The following is a 27,098-nucleotide window of genomic DNA, read 5'->3' on the forward strand; positions in this document are numbered from 1 at the left end:
CCTTCCCCTTCCCCTCCCCTTCTCCTCCCCTTCCCTTCCTCTTTTCTCTGTTTTTTTTTTTTTTTCTTGTTTTTTTGTTTTGATGGAGTCTCACTCTGTCATCCAGGCTGGAGTGCAGTGGCACAATCTCAGCTCACTGTAACCTCCACCTCCCAGGTTCCAGCAATTCTCCTGCCTCAGCCTCCAGAGTAGCTGGGATTACAGGCGCCCACCACCATGCCCAGCTAATTTTTGTATTTTTAGTAGAGACTGGGTTTCCCCATGTTGACCAGGCTGGTCTCAAACTCCTGACCTCAGGTGTTCTGCCCGCCTTTGCCTCCCAAAGGCGGGCAGGTGTGAGCCTGGGTTACAGGTGTGAGCCTCCGTGCCCGGATGGCTTATCTAAGGCCGAATTGCAGGAATCACCACTCTGCCTCCACATTTCTACCATTCTCTCTTCTCAGTCACCAAACCCATTCCATATCATTATCCACAGTCCCTTCTTACCAGAGTAAGGTAAGACCTTGCCGCTGTGGGGCCATTAAGACCAAAGCCTTATTCTCTGTTTAGCTCCTGAAGGCATTTGAGTTTGTGATCGAACAGCAAAAATCTAAAAAATCAATACAAGAAGACCATTTTCCTTTTATGATAAGGAAACAGACGGGAGTCTATTAAAACATACAAAGGATGATAAATAGGATAATGGTGCAATCCAGTGACCTGAGATAATGCAATGACTGTGGACCTACTGTTATTCAGTCTGCCTGAGATTAAAACTTACTCTAAAAATTATATGCTTTTGAAAATCTTATAAGGAAAACTTTTGTTTATTTGTTTGTTTGTTTGTTTGTTGAGATGTAGTCTCGCTCTGTCACCCAGGCTGGAGTGCTCTGGTGCAACCTTGGCTCACTGTAAACTCTGCCTCCCAGGTTCAAGCAATTCTCCTGCCTCAGGCTCCCAAGTAGCTAGGACTACAAGCGCATACCACCATGCCCAGCTAATTTTTGTATTTTTAGTGGAGACAGGATTTCACCAGGTTGGCCAGGCTGGACTGGTCTTAAGACTCTTGGCCTCAAGTGATCCAGCTGCCTCACCTCCCAAAGTCCTGGGATTAGAGACATGAACCACCATGCCTGGCTGAAAAACTTTTAGTTTTGATTTTGTTTTTTATTTCAGTTATTTTTAGGTAGAACATTAGTTGATTCATTAAAATACATTTAAACAACATGAATTCAGGTAAATCACTGATTAGTAACCATAATTTCCCTCTTAACAGCTAATACTTAAAGAATGCTTACTTACTATTCTTTAATCTCACAAAAACCTTTTGAAGTAAATATTAATATTATGTGCATTTTGCAGAGGAAGAAACTGGAGATTAGTGAGATTAAGAAACAGCTTGTAAATTGGAAAACCAGCTGGAATCTAGGTCTCTTTGGGCCAAAACACAACTGCTTAATCTTTGCTGCTTCTTTGTGTGTAGATAACTATAGATCCAAAAAGCAGAAAAGGGTAGATTTGCCTTATAGCAATGGAATTATTATTGCAATAATTGTTTAATTGCACAATACCCCCACAAAACTGCAATCTGTGTTCATGCTACTACTCTATTGATAGAAACTCTTTTGAAAGAATTTCATAAATCTGAATACCAATTGTTGAAATGCTTGCCTTTTTAACATTTGAATGAGTAGATTAATTTCTATGAGTTTATTTTTACCTGCCTACATTGGTAAACATTTAGGTTTTCTGACTTTCTTTGTCTCTGAATATTTTTTCCAGGGTCAACGTCTTTTTGAAAAGTTGCTCCAACTGACTTCACAAAATATTGAAATCAAGCTAGTGAGTGATGTAACAGCTGATTCAAAGGTATTAGAAGCCTTGAAATTAAAGGGTAAGACCAAGGTTGATATGCTACTCTACCGCTGGGTTTTCTGTTAAGATACTTTTAATTTCCCTTAAAATAATATATAATATTTTTATAATTAGTACATTTCACGTAGTACATAGTACCCTTTGAAAAACAGCTCGATTAAAGTTTTTAAGTGGAGGAACTAATTAATATATTGGGATTCAAAAAACTGTTGCATATTAGTGTAAGCAAAATAATCTACTGGCCAATAAATGATGATAAACTAGAAAGAAGAATCTTTCCCTTTCTGAACATTTCAACGGTGTGATTACAGAGAAGAACCACTTCTCATCAGAATACACACTGGATCTCTACTTTTCTCTTGCCTGCCAAATGAAAATTCTTTTCATGCTATATTTTTAAAAATAATATAGTCAGGTCCTGGAGTCTATGAAACATTGCCTGATTCATGAGTTTGAAGACAATTCCACAGGAGAACACCATTTATATAGCCACTTTGCAATTTTTCTCACAATCTCATGAAGACTGAAAATAATTCCAAAATAACTTTATTTTGCTGTAATCTCAACCGAATTGAGCTCTCACGTCCAAATAGTTTTTACTGTTTTGTAAAAATTGTTACCTGGAATTTATTATCCAAACTGTAAGCCTCTGAAAGACATGTTTGAGCCAGTGATAATGTTCAAGCTGCCGGGTGTCCCTAGAAGAGGACAGGGCACTGACCTCAGCGAGTCATTCATGTTCCGCCTGATGGCGTTACAGCTCATGTTTGTGCTATTTAAACATATTGTGCATTTTTTGCTTGTCATCTTCCCCACATTTTTAAGTGGCAATTCCTTCTAAAAATGGAACAGAACAGGAATCAAATAAGTGAGCCCCAGTGGCCCTTCCTCCTGGAGAAGAAAAATTGGAAGTGATAAAGCATATTGAAAGTCATAGACATATAGAAGACATAAGCTTGGCTATGCACATGTACCTATCACCATGCACAAGTTTTCTACGCACAGGAAAATAAAACATGAGATAGTCATATGTTCGAAAAGCTGTGCTGTGCTACCTGGGTACAGCAGAATGTGTTTGAAAAACTTGTAAGTGCCTAGTTCAGTGTATTGACAGATAACAATCAGTGTGGCTTAGAAATGTATTCTTACTTTTCCTATTTTTAAAAAATGTAAAATTGGATTCTCACGATCTGATAATTTGTTAGACAACACTTTTTTTTCTGAGAAAATGATTACTTTTGGTTAACCAAGGGTCCTGTATTTACAGATGATTTTCCATATGGAGTTTACTAGCATCTCTTTGCGTTTGATTATCCCGACAGGATAAAAAGCCAATGTGTTAGGAAGAGAAGGAGGGAGCCCGAGACACCCACAGCTCTCTTTCTTGCCATAGCCCATGCTAAATCTTGTAAACTCAACCCAAAGTTAAAACCGGGAGATATTAGAAAGCCTAACAGATTTTCTTAGGAGTTGCTGAATATTTACTACTGTAAATAGCGATTGACAAATGCACAAATAAAGGCCTGGTTTATGTTTCTATTGTGAACTATACATTAAAATTTCATTATAGTAATTGCATCTCACAGAAAAAGAAGTGTTTGAATTTCCAAGCATATGTAGATACTACAACAACTTAGGTTCTGTTGATATATAATAAGACTTCTTATCAAAATACGAAAACAAATTATTTTCCTTCATAGGAGTAAAGCAATAAGCAGGACCCTATTTTCTCATAGCTATTTTCTAGGTAGCGATAGTGGGCCTCTCTGGCTCTTAGTAATGCACATGATGTGTATGCTGTATGTAGAACATGTATAAATCTTTAAAATACAGTTATTGTATTTCTCTACTCTTGTCCTTTGGTAGACATATATTAAATAACAGTGCATTTTAGAAATAATTTTATGAGACTATTTTAAATCTGTGAATGAATATCTTGCTGAAGGGTTATCTTTTTTTGCGGGGAGGGATTCTAGTCTTTTAGCAAAATTCTAGAAAGTTTTTTCCAGAAATATCCCACAAAAAAAAATAGATAAATATAAAATGAGCCATGAGCAATTTTAGCTGCAAGAGTTATTGAATGTAGAAACTAATCAAATATGTTGTGAAAAAGAATAAAACCATGGCTTCCCAATAAATGGTAAAGATTTAGTGCAGGTGTCAGTAGGCCTAGAAAAGGCCAGGCAGGCTGGAAAAGTGAGACAGCTGGCCAAGGCCCCCCGATGGGTGGTGTGCGGGTCATTCCTGTTCCTTTTGCTCCCCACGCTTTGCCTCTCTCCTTGACTCGGAAGTCAGATAAACCATCTCTTCAAGGTCTCAAACTGTGGCTTGGAGGTGAGGTGCTTTTGAAACCTAGCCCTCATGAAGTTCTTGCACCCAGGGAGGGATTTAATTTTACACAAGAGTCTCTGTAAATTCAAAATGGGTTTTACTAATCGGTTTTCTTAATTTCACTTCCTAACCATCTCCGCCTGTATCCCTCATATAAACATCTCAAATGCAACGTATTGACTCAGCTCACGTGCTTTCTTGCCCTCCCTGCACCAACAGTGCATGTCCCTATAACTACATGTCCATCTGCTCAGTCACTCATGTTAGAAACTCAACTCCATGCTCTCATATGCGACATCTAAGGAGCCACGGTCTATAGACTCTACCCACTCTATCTTTCTTCTAGATACCACATTTCCTTCTCACCCACCTGCCTTATTTCAGGTCTGTTAATACTTTGCTCAAGCCTTTGTCACCCTTCCTCTTTCACCATCTGATCTTCCACACAGCTGCCAAAGAGATCTTTGACCACATGGTTATTATCAACTGACACGTTCACCCAAATTGCATGCAGGTGTGCGGATGCCTAAGGAATATCATGCATGCAATAAAAGGCACAAGCATTAAATATATAGCTCAATGAATTTCACAAAGTAAACACATCCACATAACACCTTCACAGATCAAGATGTAGAACATTGCAGACATCTCAGAAAGCCTTCTCAATCCCCCTTGCAGTCAATGCTCTCCACAGAGGGAACCACTATTTCGACTTCTACCATAGATTACCTTTATCTTTCTTTGAGCTTTATATAAATAGAATTGCAGAATTCTGGATTCCTTGGCTCAGTTTTATGTTTATAAGACCAATACATGTTGGATATAACAGTGGTTTATTTTACATTGTTGTATAGTATTCCATTGTATGAATATAATACAATGGATCTATTCTACTGATAGTAGATGTTTGGGTTTTTCCTAGTTTGGGTTATTATATATAGCGCTGCTATGAGCATTCTTGTACATGTCTTTCAGGTGCCTACACATATACATTTCTGTTGAGTGTATACTTAGGATTGGGATTGCTGATATAATAGGCTATATATATGTTCAATTTCAATAGATATTGGTCAGTCAGTTTTCTAAGTGGTTGTAGCAATTTACACTCTCGCAAACGCTATGTTAATGTTCTGTTTGCTCCACATCCTTGCAAAATGTGGCACCTTTTATTTTAGCCATTCTGGTGGATAGGTATCATGTTGTATCTTTAATTTTCATTTCTCTGATGGCTAATTATATTGAGCATCTTCTCATATGCTTATTGACCATTTCCATATTCTCTTGGAGAAGGTGCCTCTGCAAGTATTTTGCCCAGTGTTATTGTTGCTTGTTTTTATTGGCCCATTCTTATTGATGGTTAAGCTAGATTTTAATCCTTTGTTGGATATATGTATTTCAAGTATCTTCATCCATTTGAGGCTTGCCTTTTCACTATTGCAATGATGTCTTTACATAAATGGAAATTCTTAGTTTTAGTGAAATCTAATTTGTTAATTACTCCTTTATTGTTGATGCTTACTGCATCCTGTATAAAAACTATTTATCATTACAAGGTCATGGAGATTTTCTTGTTTGTTCTGTTCTAGATACTATATTATTTTGCTGTTCAGACTTAAGTCTATGTTAAGGTTGGACTTTATTTTTGCTTATGGTATGAAGTAGCAGTAAAGGTTAATTTTTATACAAATGGGGGGGTCATTTATTTTAAAAAAAACTTCTTCACAGCATGTTCAAGGCATCGTTGTTAAAAATCAGGTGACTATGTTTTAGTTCTGTCTTTCAATTCTTTAGCGTATTTTCTTAGTCTACTTATTTATCCCAGGACAAATGCCATACTGTTTATCATGCCTTTGTAATATGTGTTACAGATGGTGTAACTTTCATCTTTGTTTTTCACTTTTAGAACTGCCTTATTCTTGGACCTTCAGGTTTTGAAATAAATTTTAGAACCATCTTATCATAAAACTACTGAAATCATATTAGAATTATACTGACTCTGTAGATAAACTTGGTGAAAATTGGCATTGACAATACTGAATCTTTTACTTCATGCCTATAACAAAGCTACAATATTTCCTCTTACTACTGCTTTAGCTGCATCTCTCTATTTTTAATATGACATAAATTTCTAAATTATTTTTCTGTCCAAAAAGTTTTCTGATTTCTACTGCAGTCTACTTTGTACTGTGGCCTATTTAGAAATGTAAATCGTAATTTTCAAACATTTGGAGATTGTTCTATTTGTCCTTTATTATTTTCATTATGTGTATTCATAGAATATACTTGGTATGATTTCAGTCATTTGGTATTTTTGGAAAGTTACTTTATAAAAATTTATTTAAATAAATTTGTTTTATAAATATCAAGGCTTTCTATTGCTTTCATACAGCTTTCATTTTTGTTTTTGCATTTTATAAGTCTTGACCAGACTGAGTCTAAAAGCTGAAAATGGAGTATAAGTGAAATGGCTTCTCATTGTCTGATACATGATCTTAATTGGTAGACTTCAGAAACAAGCTAAATGAGATGTCAGATTGTCATTGAAATCCTCTGCTTTCTTCAAATCCATGTTCCTGTGGGATGTGCCACTTGCTGCCACCACTTGGCTTACTAGGAGTAATCGTGATAAATCTTTTTTTTTTGAGACAGAATCTTGCTTTGTCACCCAGGCTGGAGTGCAGTGGTGCGATCTCAGCTCACTGCAAGCTCCACCTCCCAGGTTCAAGTGATTCTTCTGCCTCAGCCTCCCAAGTAGCTGGGATTATAGGTGCACGCCACCACCCCTGGCTAATTTTTGTATTTTTAGTAGAGATGGGGTTTCACCATATTGACCAGGCTGGTCTCAAACTCCTGACCTCATGATCTGCCGACCTTGGCTTCCCAAAGTGTTGGGATTGCAGGCGTGAGCCACTGCACCTGGCCAACAATTCTCTTAAGTCCTGTTTTCTCTGCTCATGCCTCCCAGCAAATGCCTTTGATATCCTACTTCTCACCAAAGCTGATCCTAGTAATAGCACAGTCATATTATTGAATTTTTATATTACTAACACAATTTTTATTTCTGGTTGTATCTTTTAGTCCTAAGTGAAATATTATCCCTCGAATATACCACTGTACTTTTCATTCTTGTATGTTATAGTTACTGTTGCAATTAAAGTGAAAATTAAGAATCATTTGTTTGTCTACCAAAACCATAACAATTCATTGTGCTTTCTATAATATGACTACAATATTTAATGCCTCTGTAGCCTAGCAACAATTAAAATAAAGTCAGAAAACATAAATTTCCTTTTGGAAAAAAAAAGCAGACTTTTATTTATTCATGGCTGGATGATAAAATGATGAGTGAAATAAATGTCATAAAAGATTTAGAATCAGTGACCTAGAAGTTAAGTCCACCTTTTTTTTTTTTTTTTTTTAAAGGCATTTGAAACCTCAGGGTCTGAAATCTCTTGTTTCAGTCTCATTCTTACTATTTACTATCATTGACTTTTCAAGTATCTGAAAGCTATTTGTGATTCCCAAACACAACCTACTTTTTCAGGGCCGTGTTTCTCAAAATATGCTTTTCCCTGTGCCTGAAATACCCTTATGTATTTCCCTTGACAATTTACAAGCTCTTTTTCATCCTTTTTTTAAATTTTTGTTGTTGTTGTTGTTGTTGTTGTCGTTGAGAGAGAGATGATGTCTTGCTCTGTCGCCCAGGCTGTAGTACAATGGCACTGTAGTAGCTCAGTGCACCTTTGGACTCCTGGGCTCCAGTGATGCTTCCATTTCAGCCTCCCCAGTAGCTGGGACTACAGGCATGTGCCACCATGCCTGACCAAGTCCGTTTTTAAGCCTCACACATAGTATTTTCCCTTTCACCTTCATCTCTTTACCCTGGTTGGTCTTACCATCTACTTTTTCTCCATTGTTCATTAATGTTTAATCCAACAATTATTCCTTGACTATCTGTCATGTGCCAACAAGTTGGGCTTTAAAGAGAGGAAGTTGACTAAGACATGAGCCTTCCCCTAGCTTCAAAGAGTTCAGAGTTTGGTAGAGAAGACCAAGTGATAAGTGAAATAAAGTGATCAAGAAATTCCGAAAACATCGACACAGAGTCCAATGTTTCTGAATCACTTTTTACAACAGTGGTTGTTGCCCATGCTTTCCACTCAGTGTTGTCTCTGTACCACCAAGAATGTCCATGGTGCTATGTAGCTTTAAGAAACAGAATGCATTACTGTTGTCTCTTTGTTTCTAATCAGAATTCCATCCTGCTTGTTTTTGAAGCATACCAGAATATGTCAAAGCAAGATATTCGGACAATAACCGGATCTTGTATTCCTTCCTCAAAGGGTCCTTAAATGGTTTGTTGACCGAATATTGGGAAACTTCAAGAGCTCTGTCATGCCACCAGGAACAATGCAGTGACAACTTTGTCACAACTTGCCACCTGGTCTGTAGCAATCATAAGATGCATTGCAATGTCAGGGATGTTAAAAAGTGAAGACTAAATGTTTTGGAATCAATGACTTACAGTAATAAGTGTTATTTTAAAATATTTAGTAATAAACTAGAAAATTCAACTTAGAAACTTTAAACTTTAATACATTAATTAAATTAAAATGACCGTTCTTCATCCCACACTGAGAGAGGTAGATTCTCAATCAAACCTCTTGTAACAGACCTTCTTTGTAGTGCAGTGACCACACTCAGTGGATGGAAATTCGGAAAATTCAGGCTGTGCTGGTTTTTAAGAAATGTGGGGTCTTTATAGACCCCCTTGATGGCTAGAGCATTCAGCAATAGGAAGTGTGCCCATCCAAAAATACAAATAAGCAAAAACTGCTCTATAATCTGAAACAGGAAGGAAGTTATTCAAATCGGTTTTTATATGCAATTTCTATAGGAAAACAATACAATGAAATCAGAAACCTGAAATACACTGGAGAAGAGACAGTCTCCTGGGGTAGACAAGAAAGATAACAGAAATCACATTCCTAGCTATGCAGCATGATGAATTGCAACCCAAATGAAAAAAGAGGGGCTAGTCATGAGATCTTGGTTCTAAAAACAAGAGGGATAGCAAACATTCAGTGGTAAACGTGACAGGCATGAAAAGGCTCAGGCAATTGCTCCTACTGACATTATCTGCTAAGAGAGAGTGACCATACAAATGACGATTTCACTTATAGGCTAAATTCTGTCACTAGGTGCTGTTTGGTCTTTAAAAAAAAATTTAATCTTTTAAATTGATTTTATCTGAAAAGTAAAAGTTACATATATCGATCATGTGCAACATATTTTGAAATCTGTATACATTAGCTACATTGAGCTAATTAACATGCATATTATTTCATATGTTTATTTTTTTGTGGTGAGAGCACTTGAAATCTACTTCCTTAGCAATTTTCAAGAATACAATCTCGTACATTGTTATTAACTATTATCACCAGGTTGTGTGATAGATCACTCCTTATTGCCAGTCATCAGTCCAGTTATACAACCAGAGAAAGAAATTCATCCTAGACCTTGGGGACCTCCATGCTGTGTCTCTTTCTCCTGATGGTCCAGCACACCGTGGGCTTGGGGTGTTAACACAGTCCTGCTCAGCTGGTGTTGCAAGCTTTCAGTCTGTTCGAATCAAACATGTATTTTCCTCCCCCTCCCTTCTCTCCTGCACACAAACCTACAAGTGATTAAACATAGAGCTCAGTCTGTGCCACCTATAAATGTTTTGTGATAACTTTAAGGAGCTGATAACAAAACTTTTTTATGAGGTTTTGTTTTGTTTTGCCAGAGCATTCATGTGTCAAGAATTTTCTTTCCTTTTTGGATTCTTCAGATAGATAGTAGGTAGGCAGACAGGTAGGTAGATAGTTAGATGACAGATACATAGAAAGATATGGATAAATGATAGATGGATACATAGATAGATAGATGGCAGGTAGATAGATGGCAGGTAGATAGATATAGATAGATGATAGATAGGTAGGTAGATATGGATGAAAGAAAAGAAAAGAAAAGAAAGAAAGAAAGAAAGAAAGAAAGAAAGAAAGAAAGAAAGAAAGAAAGAAAGAAAGAAAGAAAGAAAGAAAGGGAAAGGAAAGGAAAGGAAAGGAAGAAAGAAAAAAGAAAAAAGAAAGAAAGAAAGAAGGTGGATAGAGACAGATAAATAGAAAGAAAGAGAAAAGAAAGAAAGATAGGTAGATAGATGATAGATACACAGAAAGAAAGAGATAGATGACAGATACACAGAAAGATAGATATTAATAGATAGATGATAGTTTATTTGTGCTGCTATAATAAAATAACTGAGACTGGGCAATTTATAAAGAACAGACACTTACTCTCTCACAGTTCTGGGGTCTGGAAGTTTAAGATCAAGGCACCAGTAGATTCAGTGTCTGCTGAGAGCTGCTCTCTGCTTCCAAGATGGCCCCTTGTTACTGCATCCCCCAGAGGGAACAAATGCTGTGTCCTCACGTAGCGGATAAGACAGAAGGGCAAAGAAGAGTTGAAGCTGGTTCCTTTCAGCCACCGCTACAAGACACCAATACATTCGTGACTCAGTCACTTCCCAAAGACCCCACCTCTTCATACTGCCACAGTGGGGATTAAGTTTAAACAAACGAATCTTGAGGGACATTCAAATCATATAGAGAAATAGATCTTCAGATTTTCTCCCCATGAGATTTTAAAATTAAATTTCTCGATTTCCCTATCTTTTTATCCACATTGTTTCCTTTCTGTTCCTTTTTGTCTGTAAAGGCAATACAAAGCATGCTCTTGGAGTGGACTCTTGGTCCCAGTGACAGTGCTCAGCCCTCTACATCCACTCATCTGCTCCCTTTGTGACTACAGTCATACATTTGCTGGATGACTATCTCAGACACCCAGTTTAAAAGTGACCCCAACTTTCCCTCATTAGCACTATATGGCAAGTAAGTAAGCCAATTAGACAGAGCCTTACCCATATTAGTGAATAACCAATAGCCACAGGGATGTAATGAGCCCTGGCTGGGCATCTTTAGGTCGTTTGGGTTATGATCCTACAAGCATCAAACAAATGCTAGACTTTTAATTGGTCTTACTTGTGACTAAATTTTATGCATTAAAGTCAAAATCTTAATTGAAAGAAGACTAAAACGCTTTCACTCTTGTTAATAACACTGTATTTTTAAATTGTTGAGTTCTGGTGTTCCTTTAGCTACATTATTTTAAAAAGGACAGGGAGCTGCTGAATTCTTTCTGTTCAATTCTAAATGTGATCTTTGCCATTGCTTATTTAGATTCAAGAAAGCTGCCCTCATTCATCATTGATGACCCATATTTTTATTTTCACATTCATGGATTAGGCTTAACAAAATCCTTAAAAGGGAAAATATATTCCTAAATCTGAGCACAAGAGAATGTGTAATTTTTTAAGTTAATACAGGCTGCCCTAGTTTCCAACTTCTGCATTTTACAAGGTGATTTTTGAACAGCTTACTTCAAATCAGTGGGGGATAGCCTATTGAGGTTTTATTTTTGTTTTTTACCTAGGTTTTACTGCTTTGTAATTGTTTCAAAACCTAACTCTACAAGTACGTATGCCTGTATGTGCTAATTTAATGTAAGCCTTAATAAATATAATTTGATAGTTTCCCTCGAATAAACTTTCTGTTATTCTGGCTTTCATTTCCACTGTCTGAAAGCTTGCCATCGTTAAGGAAGCTGAACATTTCAGCGGGTATTTTGTTGTTCAAGTGAAGGACGGTCCTCATGGTTATGAATGTGGAATCCTCTGGACAGGGGACTTATGAAGCTGCTTTGTATTGGCTCTGCTCTGGTAATGGCTCAGATGGAAGTCAGGGTGCCCTGACAGTCCCAGGCATGCTTTTCCAATATGTGCTTTCATTTCACACCTTTTCAAAGTGAATGCCACTTGGGCTCATGCTTGATTGCCTGAGGGCTGCTGCCTTTGTCCTATACGCTGCCATATTGCAAAGGATTCTTTCCTCCACCTTTCTTTACAGCACACTAAATTATTTGGCAGCAAGTCAGGAACTTTTCATCCTGTGTTTGTTTGACCACATTATGCTTTTTAGTGATAATTTGCAGAGTAATTAGCATAATAACTAGGAACAGGTACTTTTGTGGCCCAGACCTTGTGCTAAAATTCTAAACTTGTCATTACTGTATGGTATAACCATAGGCTGGCACTTTCTCTGAGCCTCAGTGGTTTTTGTTGTTGTTGTTGTTTGAGATGGAGTTTCACTCTTGTTGCCCAGGCTGGCATGCAATGGTATGATATTGGCTCACTACAACCTCCAGCTCCCGGTTTCAAGCGATTCTCCTGCCTCAGCCTCCCGAGTAGCTAGGATTACAGGTGCCCACCACCATGCCCGGCTAATTTTTGTATATTTGGTAGAGATGGGGTTTCACCATGTTGGCCAGGCTGGTGTTGAACTCCTGACCTCAGGTGATCTGCCTGCCTTGGCCTCCAAAGTGCTGGGATAATAGGCATGAGCCACTGTGCCCAGCCTTTTCTTTTTTCTTTTCTTTTTTTTTTTTTTTTCAGTTAAATGAGGATAATAATAACCTCCCTGAGAGGTTAGATAATATATTAAAAGTGTCTGGTGCAGGTGCCCACCTCATAATAAACTGTTAGTAAATGACATCCACTAGAACTGTTGCCTTAGTTTACCCCAGTGCGCACTATTTGTGTTTGACCTGTCAGTGCCACTAGTCCAGACTGGATTTATTTTTGCTTCTAAATTACAAATGTAGGTCTGTGATTTTCTGATGAAAGAAAAGCCCCAGTTTTAATCATACATTACAGATTGTCTTTGGGAATGCAGCTGGTTCGTTTGTATGGTTGTGCGCTAACTCTTGCTGGCTCCAGTTTGTATTGGAATTGTTCAGCTGGTGACACCAATGATTCCCCATCTGTGTTTTCTGTCTCTGTTCTAAGAGCTACCCAAGTTAGGTCTGCAATTCAATGTGTTTAAACTTTCACGAGGGTTCATCTGATACATATAATATAGTTGTGCCCGTCTAAACACATAAAATCTAAACATTTGCTCTGAAACATAGAATCTTGTGCTACAGGTTTTATTTTTATCCCTGATACATAACCTTGGCAGGATTAGCATTTTCAAGGAAATTCTATGCATATCCAACCTTGTGACAGGAGAGAAGTAGAATTTTATCTATTTCATCTAGTTGTGGCTTTATGTATTTCTATTCTAGGAATGCTAGAATTTGGGGAGGATGTTCTTTAAGAGGTGAAGAGAGGCTGGGTGTGGTGATTCACACTTGTAATCTCAGCACTTTGGGAGGCTGAGGTGGGAGGATCATTGGAGCCCAGGAGTTCCACGCTGCAGTGAGCTGTGATCAGTGAGCTGTGATCCACCACTGCACTCCAGCTAGGCGGTAGAGTGAGACCCCACCTCAAAAAAAAAAAAAAAAAAAAAAAAAAAGACATACATGGTGGCTCATGCCTCTAATCCCAGCACTTTGGGAGGCTAAGGTAAGCGGATCACAAGGTCAAGAGTTCAAGACCAGCCTGAGCAACATGGTAAAACCCCATCTCTACTAAAAATACAAAAATTAGCCGGGCTTGGTGGCACAAGCCTGTAATCCCAGCTACTCGGGAGGCTGAGGCAGGAGAATTGTTTGAACCCAGGAGGCAGAGGTTGCAGTGAGCCGAGATCACACCACTGCACTCCAGCCTGAGCGACAGAGTGAGACTCCGTCTCAAAAGAAAAAAAAAAGAAAAAAGAAAAAAAAAAGGCACTGAAGAGGAATAAAGTTATAAATAAAAGAATAAATAGTAATCTTTCAGAAAGCCCTTATAATTCCGAGGGATCCCATGGTCAGCATTTTTAGCCAGTAGCTTTTGTATTTTTTTCAGTTCCAAACAGAAAAGCTAGTTGCTAAAAATACTGATCATGGGATCCCCAGAATCATAAGGGCTTTCAGAAGCCCTCGTCTCCACATCTATGTTCACAACTCCACGTGTATGTTCTGAAGGGTACTAGAGACTTTTTTTTTCTTTGTTGTAGAGATAGTCTTGTTTTGTTGCCCAGGCTGGTCTCGAACTCCTGGGCTCAAGCCATCCTCCCACCTTGGCCTCCCCAAGTGCTGGGATTACAGGTGCGGGCCACCATGACCGGCTAGAGGTGTGTTGTCTTCTGACAGAGGGGTTCCTGCCTTGCCTGGAGTAGCCAGACACAGAATATTCATTATCCTCATTAGTGAGTAAGGTCCCTTACTTCTGTGACTCCGTGTCTGTTTTAAAAGTGGACATCCCAATTGCACCTGCTTTTTAAATCAATGTCATGAGAACTGGTGTGAGTTAAGATGCAAAGCTCTATTTCTGTTGTTTCCAGCAGGCTGTTCAGCATGAACCTTGGCCATGACCTGTTATTTCGGTGCCCACCTTCTTCCTATACTATATTTTATCTATATTTTTTTAGCTCATGTCCTTCCATCCCTTTCTCATGCTTGGTCATTCTACTAACTTCCTCCTCTGTCACACACTGGAAAATGTATTCCAAATACTCACAGCTATACTCACATTCTCCGTCTCCTAACCAGCATCTTTTCTCTTCATAAGATCATGTCTCTTACTTACTGAACATAACAAACAAAACTAGAGGTTATCAGCCTGGGACTCTCCCATCACAGTGCTCCATCCCAGTACCTTTTCCATATCTCCATGCATCTCCACCTCCTTTCCTTCAGCCTCAGAAGGAGGGTGTTTCTGATTCTCTTTCAAGGCTCTCTTTCACCTGAGACACCTGGTCCCACGTTCTCAGGAATTTCATTCAAGTTTTTTTCTCTCTTACCTTTACATTTACCCTTTGCCTTTTAAATGGCTCTCTCCCCTCAATGTATAAATACACTCAAGTAAATGAGGGGAAAGGAAAAAGAACTTGGCACTAACCATCCTAGATGCCCTCTGGCAGGTGCCCCCCACCCAATGCCTGCCCTTTTCTCCATGTTCAGGTTTATGCACCACTGTTCCTACCTCCGTGCAGTCCTCCAACCGCAGCAGCCTGGCCCTACCCTGACTCCACTGAAATGACCTTGTCGAAGTCCTGGAGGACTTCCAGGTATGGAACTCGGTGGGAATATCTTAGACCTGCATCACATGACCTTTCTTCAGCTTTGAACACTGTGTACTGCTTTTTTCTTTTCCTTGGAACTGTCTAGTCCCTTGGTTTCACTCTATATTTCCCTTCTGTCTCTGGCCACGCTTTCCCAGTCTCTTTTGCTGATTTTGAATACGCTATCTTTCCCTTAAACATTGGCTTCTTCTCTTCTTTCTCTTCCTCTTCCCTTGTTTTCACTTTCTTCCCTCTTGCTGCATTGATTGCTTCTGCTTCTGTGGCTGCATTCATCACCAATATGCAGATGGACCACGCATTGTTCCAGGCGCAAATATTCAACAGCAAACTTCACATTTCCTCTTGGATATTCATGGAATACCTCAAGGATGTCCCACCCCCACCTGGCCCTCCATGTTCTTCTTCCATTAAGTTTTATCTCAGCAAATGATCTGACTATCCTATGTTTGCTCCCCAAAGAAACCTAAAGCTAACCTTGACTTCCTTCTCCTCCTTCAACCTTCAAAATCAAATCGGTCTGCACTTCTACATGTGTGTCTTAACATTTCTGGAAATGGTTCTCCTTTTCCCTCCCTACCCCTACTCCTCTAACTTAGGCCTTTATCATTTCTCTTGAGTGATTGCAAATGGACATCCTAACAGTTTTTCCTGACTCCAGTGTTAACTGTGTTCTATTCTCCACACTGAATGATGCTCCTAAAAGTCAACAAATTCTTCCTGTCCCTTCCTTGCTTTACCCTTTTTTGGCAACTTGCTGAATTTTTTATTTGAATGTATTATTTTATTATGTATTAGGATAAAGTAACTAGTACATCAAACACATTTTATGATTAGTAATACTTGGGGCAAAGCTAAGAATGTATCAATTTAAATTTGATTTAAGTATAATTAAGAAATTAATAGCACTGGTCTAGAAATAGTATCGGTTAAAAAAATAATAATATGGAACTCAAATGGCAGCAGAGAAGAGACATTCCAAAGTTCTCATCAAAGTTTCCCCAGGAGGCCTCTCCCACCTCCCTCTAAGCTGAGCCGTCTGCTCCTCCCCATTCCCTTTCACCCTCCAGGGCTTCCCTCTCTCTGAGCATCACCACACTGTAATGCATGTTTCTACTTTTAGGCTTTAACCCCAATGAGAGAAAGATGGAGACTTGAGGTCTGACGTGTGTAGGCAACAAATAAATGTTAGTTGAATAAACAGTGCAAGCTTTGGGCGTGTAAAGCACTCCATAGAGTACACTTCAGACTTCCCAGATTTCAGATTAAGTCTTCATTTTTATAATACCGAGTATACTATTTTTCTCTTGGAGAGGCTAAGCAATGTGGCAAGTGACTAAATTTAAAATCGGGAGATTTAGAAGAGTTGAACAATTTTGTTCTGACATGGTTGGGACCTAGAAGGTCGTGAAGGAATAACTTTCTCCATATGAAGAGAACCTTGCTAGAAAGGAATTTCTTTATAATTAAAGTTTAGGATGGCTCTCAAATGTTATGCTAATTAGTAATTAATGGCACGAGCATTTTAAAAGTATAGAATGCTATATCAATGCTAATTTTCATGGAAATTTACATAGTATCTGTCTCCTAATAGAAAATAGCCCTTGAGAATGACATTGAAAATGGCATTTGAGGAGTTGATATAATTCAAACTAGTTTGGTTTATGTTTCTGTTCCTTTAATAAACTCCTATGGAGATCGGAAATAAGAATATTTTGAATTTTTTTTCTACATTACTTTTCCTGGTCATTTGCCCAGTTAGATGATGGAGTATGGATCATACTTAGGAGAACATGTGCAGTTTGCTGAGGTGTTCTAAGTTCTTCACTCAACCATAGGGCTAATTAACCCAAACTTATGCAGAGGTATTAAGTGTTTTCCTTTTCAAGAAAAAGTCAAGGGTATTAATGTTTCACTACCCCTCTGGTTGTTTTTTGCTCCCTCCCTTTTAACTTTCTTTGAAAGATGATTTGAAGGTGTTTTAGTCCATTTTGTGTTGCTACAGCAGAATATCTGAGACTGGGTAATTTATAAAGAACAGAAACTTATCTGAGACTAGATAATTTATAAAGAACAGAAAATTATTTCTGACGATTCTGAAGGCTAGGATGTACAAGATCAAGGTGCTGGCATCTTGTGAGGACCTTCTTGCTGTTACCATTTCGTGGCAGAAGGTGGAAGGGCAAAAGAAAACCAATCCTGTCTGTCAAGTCCCTTTATAAGGCCATTTAATACCATTCAAAAGGGAGGAGCCCAACGGTTTAAATACCTCATAAAGGCCCCACCTGTTAATACTATCACATTGTTTTGTTTTGAGACATAGTCTCACTCTGTTGCCAAAGCTGGGGTGCAGTGGCACAATCTCAGCTCATTGCAACCTCTGCCGCCCAAGTAGCTGGGATTACAGGTCTGTGCCACCATACGTGGCTAATTTTTGTATTTTTATTAGAGGTGAGGTTTCACCATGTTGGCCAGGCTGATCTCGAACTCCTGACCTCAGGTGATCCACTCGCCTTGGCTTCCCAGAGAACTGGGATTACAGTCATAACCCACCACATCCAGCTGGTCATTTAGTTTTAACACCTGAATTTTGGAGGGAACGTCTTCAAATCATAGCAGAGGGAGTGTGGAGATACACAGTTTTGTAGGCTTATTAAGGAAACTGATAAATTATGGTTCCTCTTGAGGAAAGAGTACATGCTACCAACCTAAAAGGAAGAGGGTGAGGCACAAAATATAATTTAAAGAGTTTACTTGAGCCAAAATGAGGGCAGCTGCCCAGAAGACTTAGACTTAACTAACCCTGGATATGAGTTCCCTTCAGCCTTTGTTACAAACAGGCTTTTAAAGGCAAAAAGGGTGACAGAGTGGGCTGATATGAAGCTGTTTGTCAGGAATTCTCGTTGGTTTACAGAAATAATATTGATCAGTGATTAGCTATATATATATTTTTTGGTGTGGTTATTTTAAATGTCATTTTCTTTTGTTAAAAAATATACTTTAAATTCTGGGATACATGTGCAGAATGTGCATGTTTGTTACATAGATATACACATGATTGGCTATATATTTTTAAGCTATAGGATGTGGGTTATAGTGTCTGGTGTGGCATTATTAGGTTAATGTATGGCTATTTATGGCAATAATAAGCCACTCATCAAGAGATGAACACATAGCTCAAAGTGGGGAGTTACAACATGATTGCTGTCTCATTTTCATGCCCTGCCCCAGTCTGATAACTTGAAAGGACTTGCCTTTCTCAGATAAAAGAACTTTGCTTTCTTCAGTGCAAAGTAACTATATAACAAAATTTAAAATAACTAGTAAATATAAAATGACTGCATAATAACCATATAACTATGTGGAACAAAAAATAACAGTAGTTCAAAAAAAAGCTTTAATCATAAGTATACCAACTTATAAAAAGCAGCAAGACCAGAGGTGCTATGAGTCATGGTGTGATTTGTGCCATTGGATAATCATGGCCTCAGTGGAGACAAGACTCAGTGAGGATGAGATTCTGCTTCAGCCAGTCCTTTATTCTCCAGGCTTATTGCCTTCAGGTTACCACAGCAGATGCTCAGAGTTAGGTTCACAAAGATTATGTACAAAGACGTACACTGCATCATGGTTTTTAGAATTAGAGTAAACAATGGATCATCCACATATTGAAATACCAGTCACCAAAAATCACATTGAAGGAGAATAGCCACTGTAAAGTAGAAGTAAAATCCCAAGCCCCCCAGCCTGCTGAATGGAGCCCCTCTTAACCAAGGAGATCCCCCAAAAACCTAAAAAACTGAGATCTTGGCTGTGACAAGAAGGCAGGTCAGACACAACTCCTAGAAGTTAGGCACAAGTGACAGCATTACGGTTAAAATAGAGATCATAAGACTGACAAAACAGACTCTTTGTGACCATGAGATACAACATTACAAACAAGACCTAAGGCTATGCAAGGCAAGGGTTAAGTCACACCCTGTGAACCATAAAATCTCATTAAATGGGTTTTTGTTTTAACCCAGTATAATGTGACTTACTTTCCAACCAGACTCTGGTACAGCCTCACATGACAGCAGACTCCCTTCTCTTAAGCATTTCTTTCTACTGACTTCAAGGTTTCAGACAAAGCTTAACTCTTTCAACCAATTGCCAGCTAAAGAATCCCTAAAATCCACCTATGACTCGTAAGCCTCCACTTCAAGCATCTCACTTTTTCAGACTGAACCAATGTGTACCTTCCATGTATTGATCTGTGATTTCACCCACAATTCCTGTGTCCTTAAAATGTATAAAACCAAAGCGTAACCCAAATGCTACAGGCACACTTTCTCAGGACCTCTTGAGACTCTGTTCCGCAAGCTATGGTCGCTCAGATTGGCTCAGAATAAACCTCTGTAAAATACTTCACAGAGTTTGATTTTTTTCCTGCGAACACCACTGACAAGGGAAAAATGTTTAGATTATGTTGGTAAGTGAAAAGCAGGAGTTTACAAAACAGAAGCTATTGTGTTATTTCATTTTTATTCAAAGATAATCTAGTTTTACATATGTGAAAACTTCTGTACAGTACTATTAAGGGTTACCTTTGAGTGATGAGATTATAGCTGATTTTGCTTTTCTGTGTGTGTGCTGGGGGGCGGGGGTGTCTTTTCCATGCAAGTATAGGGTGGGGGCCAAAAGCTCAGATTCTGGAGTGGGAATATGTACTTGGCTTTGTCACTTGTGTGACCTCTGTGAGTTATTTATTTATTTATTTGAGACAGGGTCTGGCTCTGTTGCCCAGGCTGCAGTGCTGTTATACAGTCCTAGCCCACTGCAGCCGTGAATTCCTGGGTTCAACTGATCCTCCTGCCTTAGCCTCCTGAGTAGCTGGGACTACAGGCATGTGCCATCATGCCTGGCTAAGTATTTTTTTTTTTGGAGAGATGGGGGTCTTGCTATGTTGTCAGGCTGGTCTTGAACTCCTGGTCCCAAGTGATCCTCCTGACTCAGTCCCCCAAAGCACTGGGATTATATTTCTGTGAGTTATTTAACCTCTTGAAACTTCAGTCTCCTGATTTCTAAATGGACTAATAATAGTAGCTACTGCCTAGGGTTATTCTGAAGATTAATGAGATAATAAAGTATTTAACATAGTACCTGGCACATGATAGGTACTTTAAAACATTTTTCAAAGAAACTTGAGCGTATGGTGTGAGGGGGGGAAATGCTGTGAAGGAAGGAAGGAGGCAAGCGGTGAGTTCACTTTGTAAATGCTGCCTTAAGATGCAAACCAGTGGTGGGTCTACCTGGTGAGAAGCCACAGTGCTGGACCCCACTTGCACCAGAACAGACTTCCTTGCTCAGCACGTCTGTGTTCAGGATATGAAGTCTAAAGAACAAATTCCCATTCCCACTCCCAATTCTCTCAGGGAAATTTCCTTATTTATATCCTAAAGGGCTTCTCAGTTATAAATGTTGAATGAGAATGAGTTAAAACTACCAATGGATACTAAATCTTTCATGTAGTTTTGAGGAGGAGGTGTGCCGAGATAGGATCTAACTCATTCTGACTGGCTTGAGAATGGGTCTGTGCTTCCTCCTGAAGCCAAACTTCTGCTTTCTCCAAGGAGCCTATGCCACTGCATCCCCACATGCTGTGCAGAACAGGCAAACGCTTGATTTGAGGCTGTTACAGTGAACAAGGAGGCTGATGAATGAATCTAATTATTCACAAAGCAAAGCTGATGAGAAGGCAAATGCCAGCTTTTGAAAATGAAGTCTATGCTTCTGTGTTCCCTTAAGCAAATTTCCTATAATTATGCCTCAGTGAAGATTGTTCATGCTTCAGTTTGGAAAGGCATTATTGAAAGAGTAGCACCTTTACTCTGGTTTGATGTTTCCTTACATGCAAATTATGCTTATCTTTTAAATTAACCTTCACTAAAAGGCTCCTTTTTTTTTTTTCTTTTCCTAACCCACAGAAGTCAGTATTATAGTGGTTCAAGTTTGAAAAATGTGAAGGTTTTATATAATACTGGAAAAACAACAGCATAGTAATGTGCTTGGCACATGCTTGAGGCTCCCAGCATAATCAGTATTGACAAAACTTACTCATAAGCTGAGTGGATTTTATATGATTTAGTTGAAGATTGTAAAATAACTCAGTAACATTTTGGAAGTAATAAGCAGCTAATTAAGTCTCTGAGTTCTATTTGAATTTCAGAGTTTGGTATCCATCTTATTCTAATTTGGAAACTTAGGTAGAACTTTATTTTCTGATTGGTTGTTGCTGAGTCTATGCTTAGAAAAGATATCTTTGTCCAGGGCTGCTCATGATTCAGAAGTTTATACACATTCAACAGACGGTTGTTGACCACCTATGAAGGCATCATGAGAAGTTGAGGTCTTGACCCCTGAAATCTCAGAATAATGATGACCTATGATGAATTTTTTGCAGTGCATTCTCCATAAGGAAGCAACACTCTCTTCCAACACCTTACTTCCTAGTAGCTGGTGGAAATCACACCCTGCTCACACATATGCCTCCTCTCCATTGTCTCTAAACCCATGCCTCTGCAGGAGACATATTTGTATCCACATTCGTTTAAAGCCAGTACTTGGCCAGGTGAATGTGAATCTGTTTTCCTCAGCTCAAGTACCCAGTGAGGTTTTCCCAAGGATAAATTCCTTTCAGTATCTACTTGGCCTTAGGTATTCTGTTACTCAATTGGATGCTGCTTTGTTTTGTCTCCTGTTTGTCCCCATGTGTATCTTCTATTTGTCCCGTGAACAGGGACCAAGTCTTCCTGGATCACCTCTCCCACATGATGAGTCCTTTGGAGCAGCTTACGTGTCTGCTGGTGAGGCTCCTCTGCAAGAATACATCATCGTATTTAACTGCAGGTTAGGTGGAGGCAAATGAAACGAATCCTCTAAGTTCCCATGCTATCACAAAGAATGACTTTTGTGAACACTTTCTGTATCCCAAGATATTCCCCACCCAACCATGAGCCAACACACTCTATCAGGTAACACAGGCAGATATTTCATTAAATGGAAGGCATATTTATTCTGAATTTGTTATGAGTCTTGAAAAAGGTCCAGACAATTTGGGAGCACTAAGGAACAGAGAAAAATTGTTCTTACGCCCTCTAATCATTTTGATGCAGAAATGGGAATACCAGCCGCTATTCAAAACCACTGTATTTTTGAGGAACTTATATATTAGTTTTACAATCTAAGAAGTACATGGAATGTGAAAAGACCTGACATTACAATGTTTCCAATTAAAAAGCAGAAGCTCTATTGAATTTTCAGCAGAATAGTGCTAAATCACTCTGCAAGCTAGAGATGCCTCACACAGAGAGAGGAGCCCCGAGAGCTTTCACTTTTGAGTTCATGGGCAGCAGAGATGCTTCTGTCTATAGTAGAGCCATGTTGGACAGGATCTGGCCTAGGAAGCGTTTCCCAAACTCCTTGTTCCTATTCTATCGTCCCTTCCACAGGGCCCTAAACTAGAAGGCACTGTGTTGACTGAAATGAATTCCTGCCATGTACATAGAGCTACCAGTGCTCAACAAACATTTCCTGGCTCGAGTTTCCAGACGGGGTGGGATTTCATCTCTCCGAAGCTGAGAATGGGCTCCTCTAGTAGTAAATATCTCTTCCTGAATTATGTACAGATCTTTCTTTGCCCTCTGGTTCCGTTCTAAGCTCTCCCCAGGATATGCCCTATGCCTCCAAAGCCGCAGTTATAACCCTCCTCATTTAATTTGCTCTTCGGAAGAAACTGAGAATGTCATATTCACCTCTGGGTTCTAAGAAGGAGTTGTACACACTCTAGGTCGCTTCTTCAGAAACCAGTTTGGCTGGACTCTCTTTAAACTGCCTTTTTCCACTCAAGCCTCCCCCTCCTCCCCTCCTCAGCTCAGCCTTTGCGCTCGCATAAGACACAGCAGGCCCTGGCATATGTGTTAAGTGCGTGCCAATCCCCCATTTGTGGCACAGCAAGCTGTCTGTTTGGCAGCCCCAGATGCCTCCTTTCCTCATTTTTGCTGTTTTAGGACTCTGTTTAGTTCCTCAGATGAAATTGCCTGAGAAGCCATTTTGTCACATTTATGTCGATTCCTTACTGGAAGGAAAGATACCGGGAATGAGCTTTTCAGAGGCTAAGGAGAGAGAGGTGAGGCACAGACTCTAGTCAGAAAAACCTGCCTGTAATCACCAAGAGGTGGAATACACATTCAACTGTTAACTTGCTGTAACATTTCCAAATTAGAGGATCATAATATGATCTACCAAAAGTTTTTTTGCTTTCTGAAACACTCACCAGAAAACCTCACAAATCTTTGGTATATTTGCAATATGATTATAATTAATGATAGTTCCAACTAATAGGTTTATTCTATGTGCTTTACCTGTATTTTTATTTAACCCTCAGGCATCCCAGAAAGGAAGATGCTGTTATTTTCACTTCACAGATCAGAAAACTGAGACACAGAAAAGTAGAATTATGTGTCTATGATCCATGGTTAATGGGTGGTAAAAGATACTTGTTGTGTTAATTCTTGACAGAGTGCCCCATGCATGTGATTTTAGCCAATATTATTGGATATTTAGCAAAAACCTTAGAAAATGACAAAAACATCCACCCTCTTGTGCTTAACAACTTTCAAATTACATTTAAAAATGCCTAAGGGCTGGGCGCAGTGGCTTATGCCTGTAATCCCAGCACTTTGGAAGGCCGAGGCGGGCAGATCACAAGGTCAGGAGATCGAGACCATCCTGGCTAACAGGGTGAAACCCCATCTCTACTGAAAATACAAAAAATTAGCCGGGCATGGTGGCGGGCGCCTGTAGTCCCAGCTATTCAGGATGCTGAGGCGGGAGAATGGTGTGAACCCGGGAGGCGGAGCTTGCAGTGAGCCAAGATCATGCCACTGCACTCCAGCCTGAGCGACAGAGTGAGACTCCATCTCAAAAAAAAAAGCAGCCTAAAAAATCTATTTATGGCTCTACTATGTGTACAGTGAAGCCATTTTATAATACATATTTTGAAATTCGGTGAAGCATGACTGTTTGTTCTCAGTAAGACAGGCTGGAGAATAGGAGACTGCTCCTGGATTGCAGGTGCAGGTGTATATCGTGATAAAGTAAGACAGACTCAGAATACAATTCTAGCTCTAGGACCTCGTGCAAGTTAATCATTCATCAGTTAACTCATTCACTCTTTTAACAAATGTTTATTGCATTCTTACAATGTGCTAGACGCTGATGAGGTACTGACAGAAATGACTTGATCCGATTTGGGTTTTTTAATGATCATTTTATCTGCATGTGGAGTTTGGATTAGAGGGACACTGAAACAGGGAATCCAGTTAGTGGGCTATTTGGGGATACCAGGCAAGAGATAAATGTGGCTTGGACTAACGAAGGTAAAAAGAAATAAATATATTCAAAATATGTTTTGGGGATAGACCTGGCAGGTCTATTATCTGTGGGGATGGGGCTAAGGGAAAGAGACAGATCGAGGATGACTCCCCAGGGTTTTGGTCTGAGCAAATGATTACAAGTGTTATTTACTGAGATAAGAAAGGTAATAGGAGAAATAGACTAGATATTTAGGAAAAAGAAAAAGGATGAGGGGTGTTCTGTTTTGTGTGTATTAAATATGTAAGTAGAGAGATTAGGTGTGATTTATATAAGAAAAGTAAATATATGGGTAGGTATAGATGAATATTGATCATATAAAACCATGGTAATAATATTTTCTGAGATTTAAAATACATGTAGATTCAAAAATAAATGACAAAAATAGTACCAAAAGCAAGACTGAGTACATGGAGTTGAAATGTGTAAGGTCTTTGCATTGTCCAGGATGTTACAGAAGTACAAAGTACAAATTTCCTAGAAATTCAAGGAAGCAGTTATGATATCCACAATAACTGTTAAAAGAGCAGATTGGTTAAATGATGTTTTAAATCCAAACATATTAGTAATTATAGTAAATATAAATGCCCTAAATTCTCCAATTAAAAGACAAAAATTATCACAGTGGAATGTATATACATATACATACAAGTGTGTGCGTATATATGTGTGTGTGTGTATATAAATATTAAAATACCCATTTTATATATTAGGATATTGAAGATTTGATAGTAAACGGAATGAAAAATATCTTACATATGACATTTCCAAAAGAAAATTGATATGGCTATACCAACAAACAACAAACTATATAAGAAAGCAGACTTTCATGCAAGAAGAATTACCAGAGATAGCCATTTCATAATTATTAGAAAGTCAATATAATAGATATAGCTATCCTAACTTTGAGGTGGACCTAAAAGTAGTCCCCAACTATAAAAACCAAAACTGGCAGAACTAAAAGGAGATAAATTTATAATCATAGATTAGAGATTTAAATGCAACTATCTCAGTTGCATTCAAATGTTACAGAAGTATAAGATGATCTCTAGTAATTCAAGGAAGCCATTATGATAATATGGGGAGATTTGAACAATTAATATATGGGTCCTGAGTAACACATATAGAACACTGCAACCGGCCGGGCGCGGTGGCTCAAGCCTGTAATCCCAGCACTTTGGGAGGCCGAGACGGGCGGATCACGAGGACAGGAGATCGAGACCATCCTGGCTAACACGGTGAAACCCCGTCTCTACCAAAAAATACAAAAATCTAGCCGGGCGAGGTGGCGGGCGCCTGTGGTCCCAGCTACTCCGGAGGCTGAGGCAGGAGAATGGCGGGAACCCGGGAGGCGGAGCTTGCAGTGAGCTGAGATCTGGCCACTGCACTCCAGCCCCGGCGGCAGAGCGAGACTCCGTCTCAAAAAAAAAAAAAAAAAAAAAAAAAAGAACACTGCAACCAACAAATGCAGAGTGCACATTCTTTTCAAGTGGGATGAAATTTTTGTGTGAGTAGACTATATGCTAGGCCATAAAGTAAATCTCAACACATTTTAGAGGATTTAAATCATACAGCGTATGTTTCATATCTACAGGAAAATTAAGCTAGAAACTGAATAACAAAAAGACACTGGAAAACCTCCCAATGGTTGGAAATGAAGCATTCCATTACTTTTTCTAAGTAATGCTAGGTTAACAAAGAAATAACAATGGAAATAAACTTTAAAACTCTTTTGTAATATATCAAATTTGTGTAATGCAGCTAAAGTAGTGAATAAAGGGAAAATCATAGTCTCTATATGACAGAAAAGAAGAAAAGCTGAAAAATCACCTATGCATTCATCTCAAGAAAATTTTAACCCCAAGAAAGCAGAAAGGACAGAATGTTAAACACAAGATCAAACATTAATGAAATTTTAAAAATAGATCATAGAGAAATTCAGTGAAGCCAAAAGTTGATGTTTGAAAAGATTCATAATTTCATAACCTCCTGGGGAGACTGGTCAAGAGAATAAAGGAGAAAGCAAAACTTACCAGTATCAATGAGTGGAAAAACGAGCATATGCAGATATTAGAGACATTAAAAAATGAACAAATTTGTGCCAATAAATTTGAAAATTTAAATGAAATGGACAAATGTCTTGGAAACTTCTTAACAAACTGACACAGAAAGCAAGAGAAAATAAGAGTAACCTCATGGAATAGCTATAGGAATTAGAGGGTAATGTATCTAAAGCATTTAGCACTGAGACTGGCAGATTTTTAGCTCTTAATAAATGACTGTTACTAATGGGATCCATATATGTGGTAGGAACAGAGTTGAGGAATCTCTGAAGCAATGATCAATAGTATAGATTCATGGGCCACTGGCACCTTTTTGTGAGTTTTGTGAGTTTTG

At 38.8% G+C, this 27,098-nt stretch overlaps 1 protein-coding gene across 3 annotated transcripts in view; it reads left to right on the forward strand.

Moving 5' to 3' along the window:
• Positions 1-27,098, forward strand: part of PLD5 (phospholipase D family member 5) — a 422,250-nt gene that overhangs the window by 244,855 nt on the left and 150,297 nt on the right. For all 3 annotated transcript variants that reach the window (XM_023216268.1, XM_023216269.1, XM_023216270.2), the window contains one exon: positions 1,762-1,873. In XM_023216268.1, the coding sequence (XP_023072036.1) occupies positions 1,762-1,873 (112 nt within the window). The remainder of the gene's footprint in view (positions 1-1,761; positions 1,874-27,098) is intronic.

This window comes from Piliocolobus tephrosceles, chromosome 1, assembly GCF_002776525.5.
Source record: "Piliocolobus tephrosceles isolate RC106 chromosome 1, ASM277652v3, whole genome shotgun sequence".
In the NCBI taxonomy this organism is placed as follows: Eukaryota; Metazoa; Chordata; class Mammalia; order Primates; family Cercopithecidae; genus Piliocolobus; species Piliocolobus tephrosceles.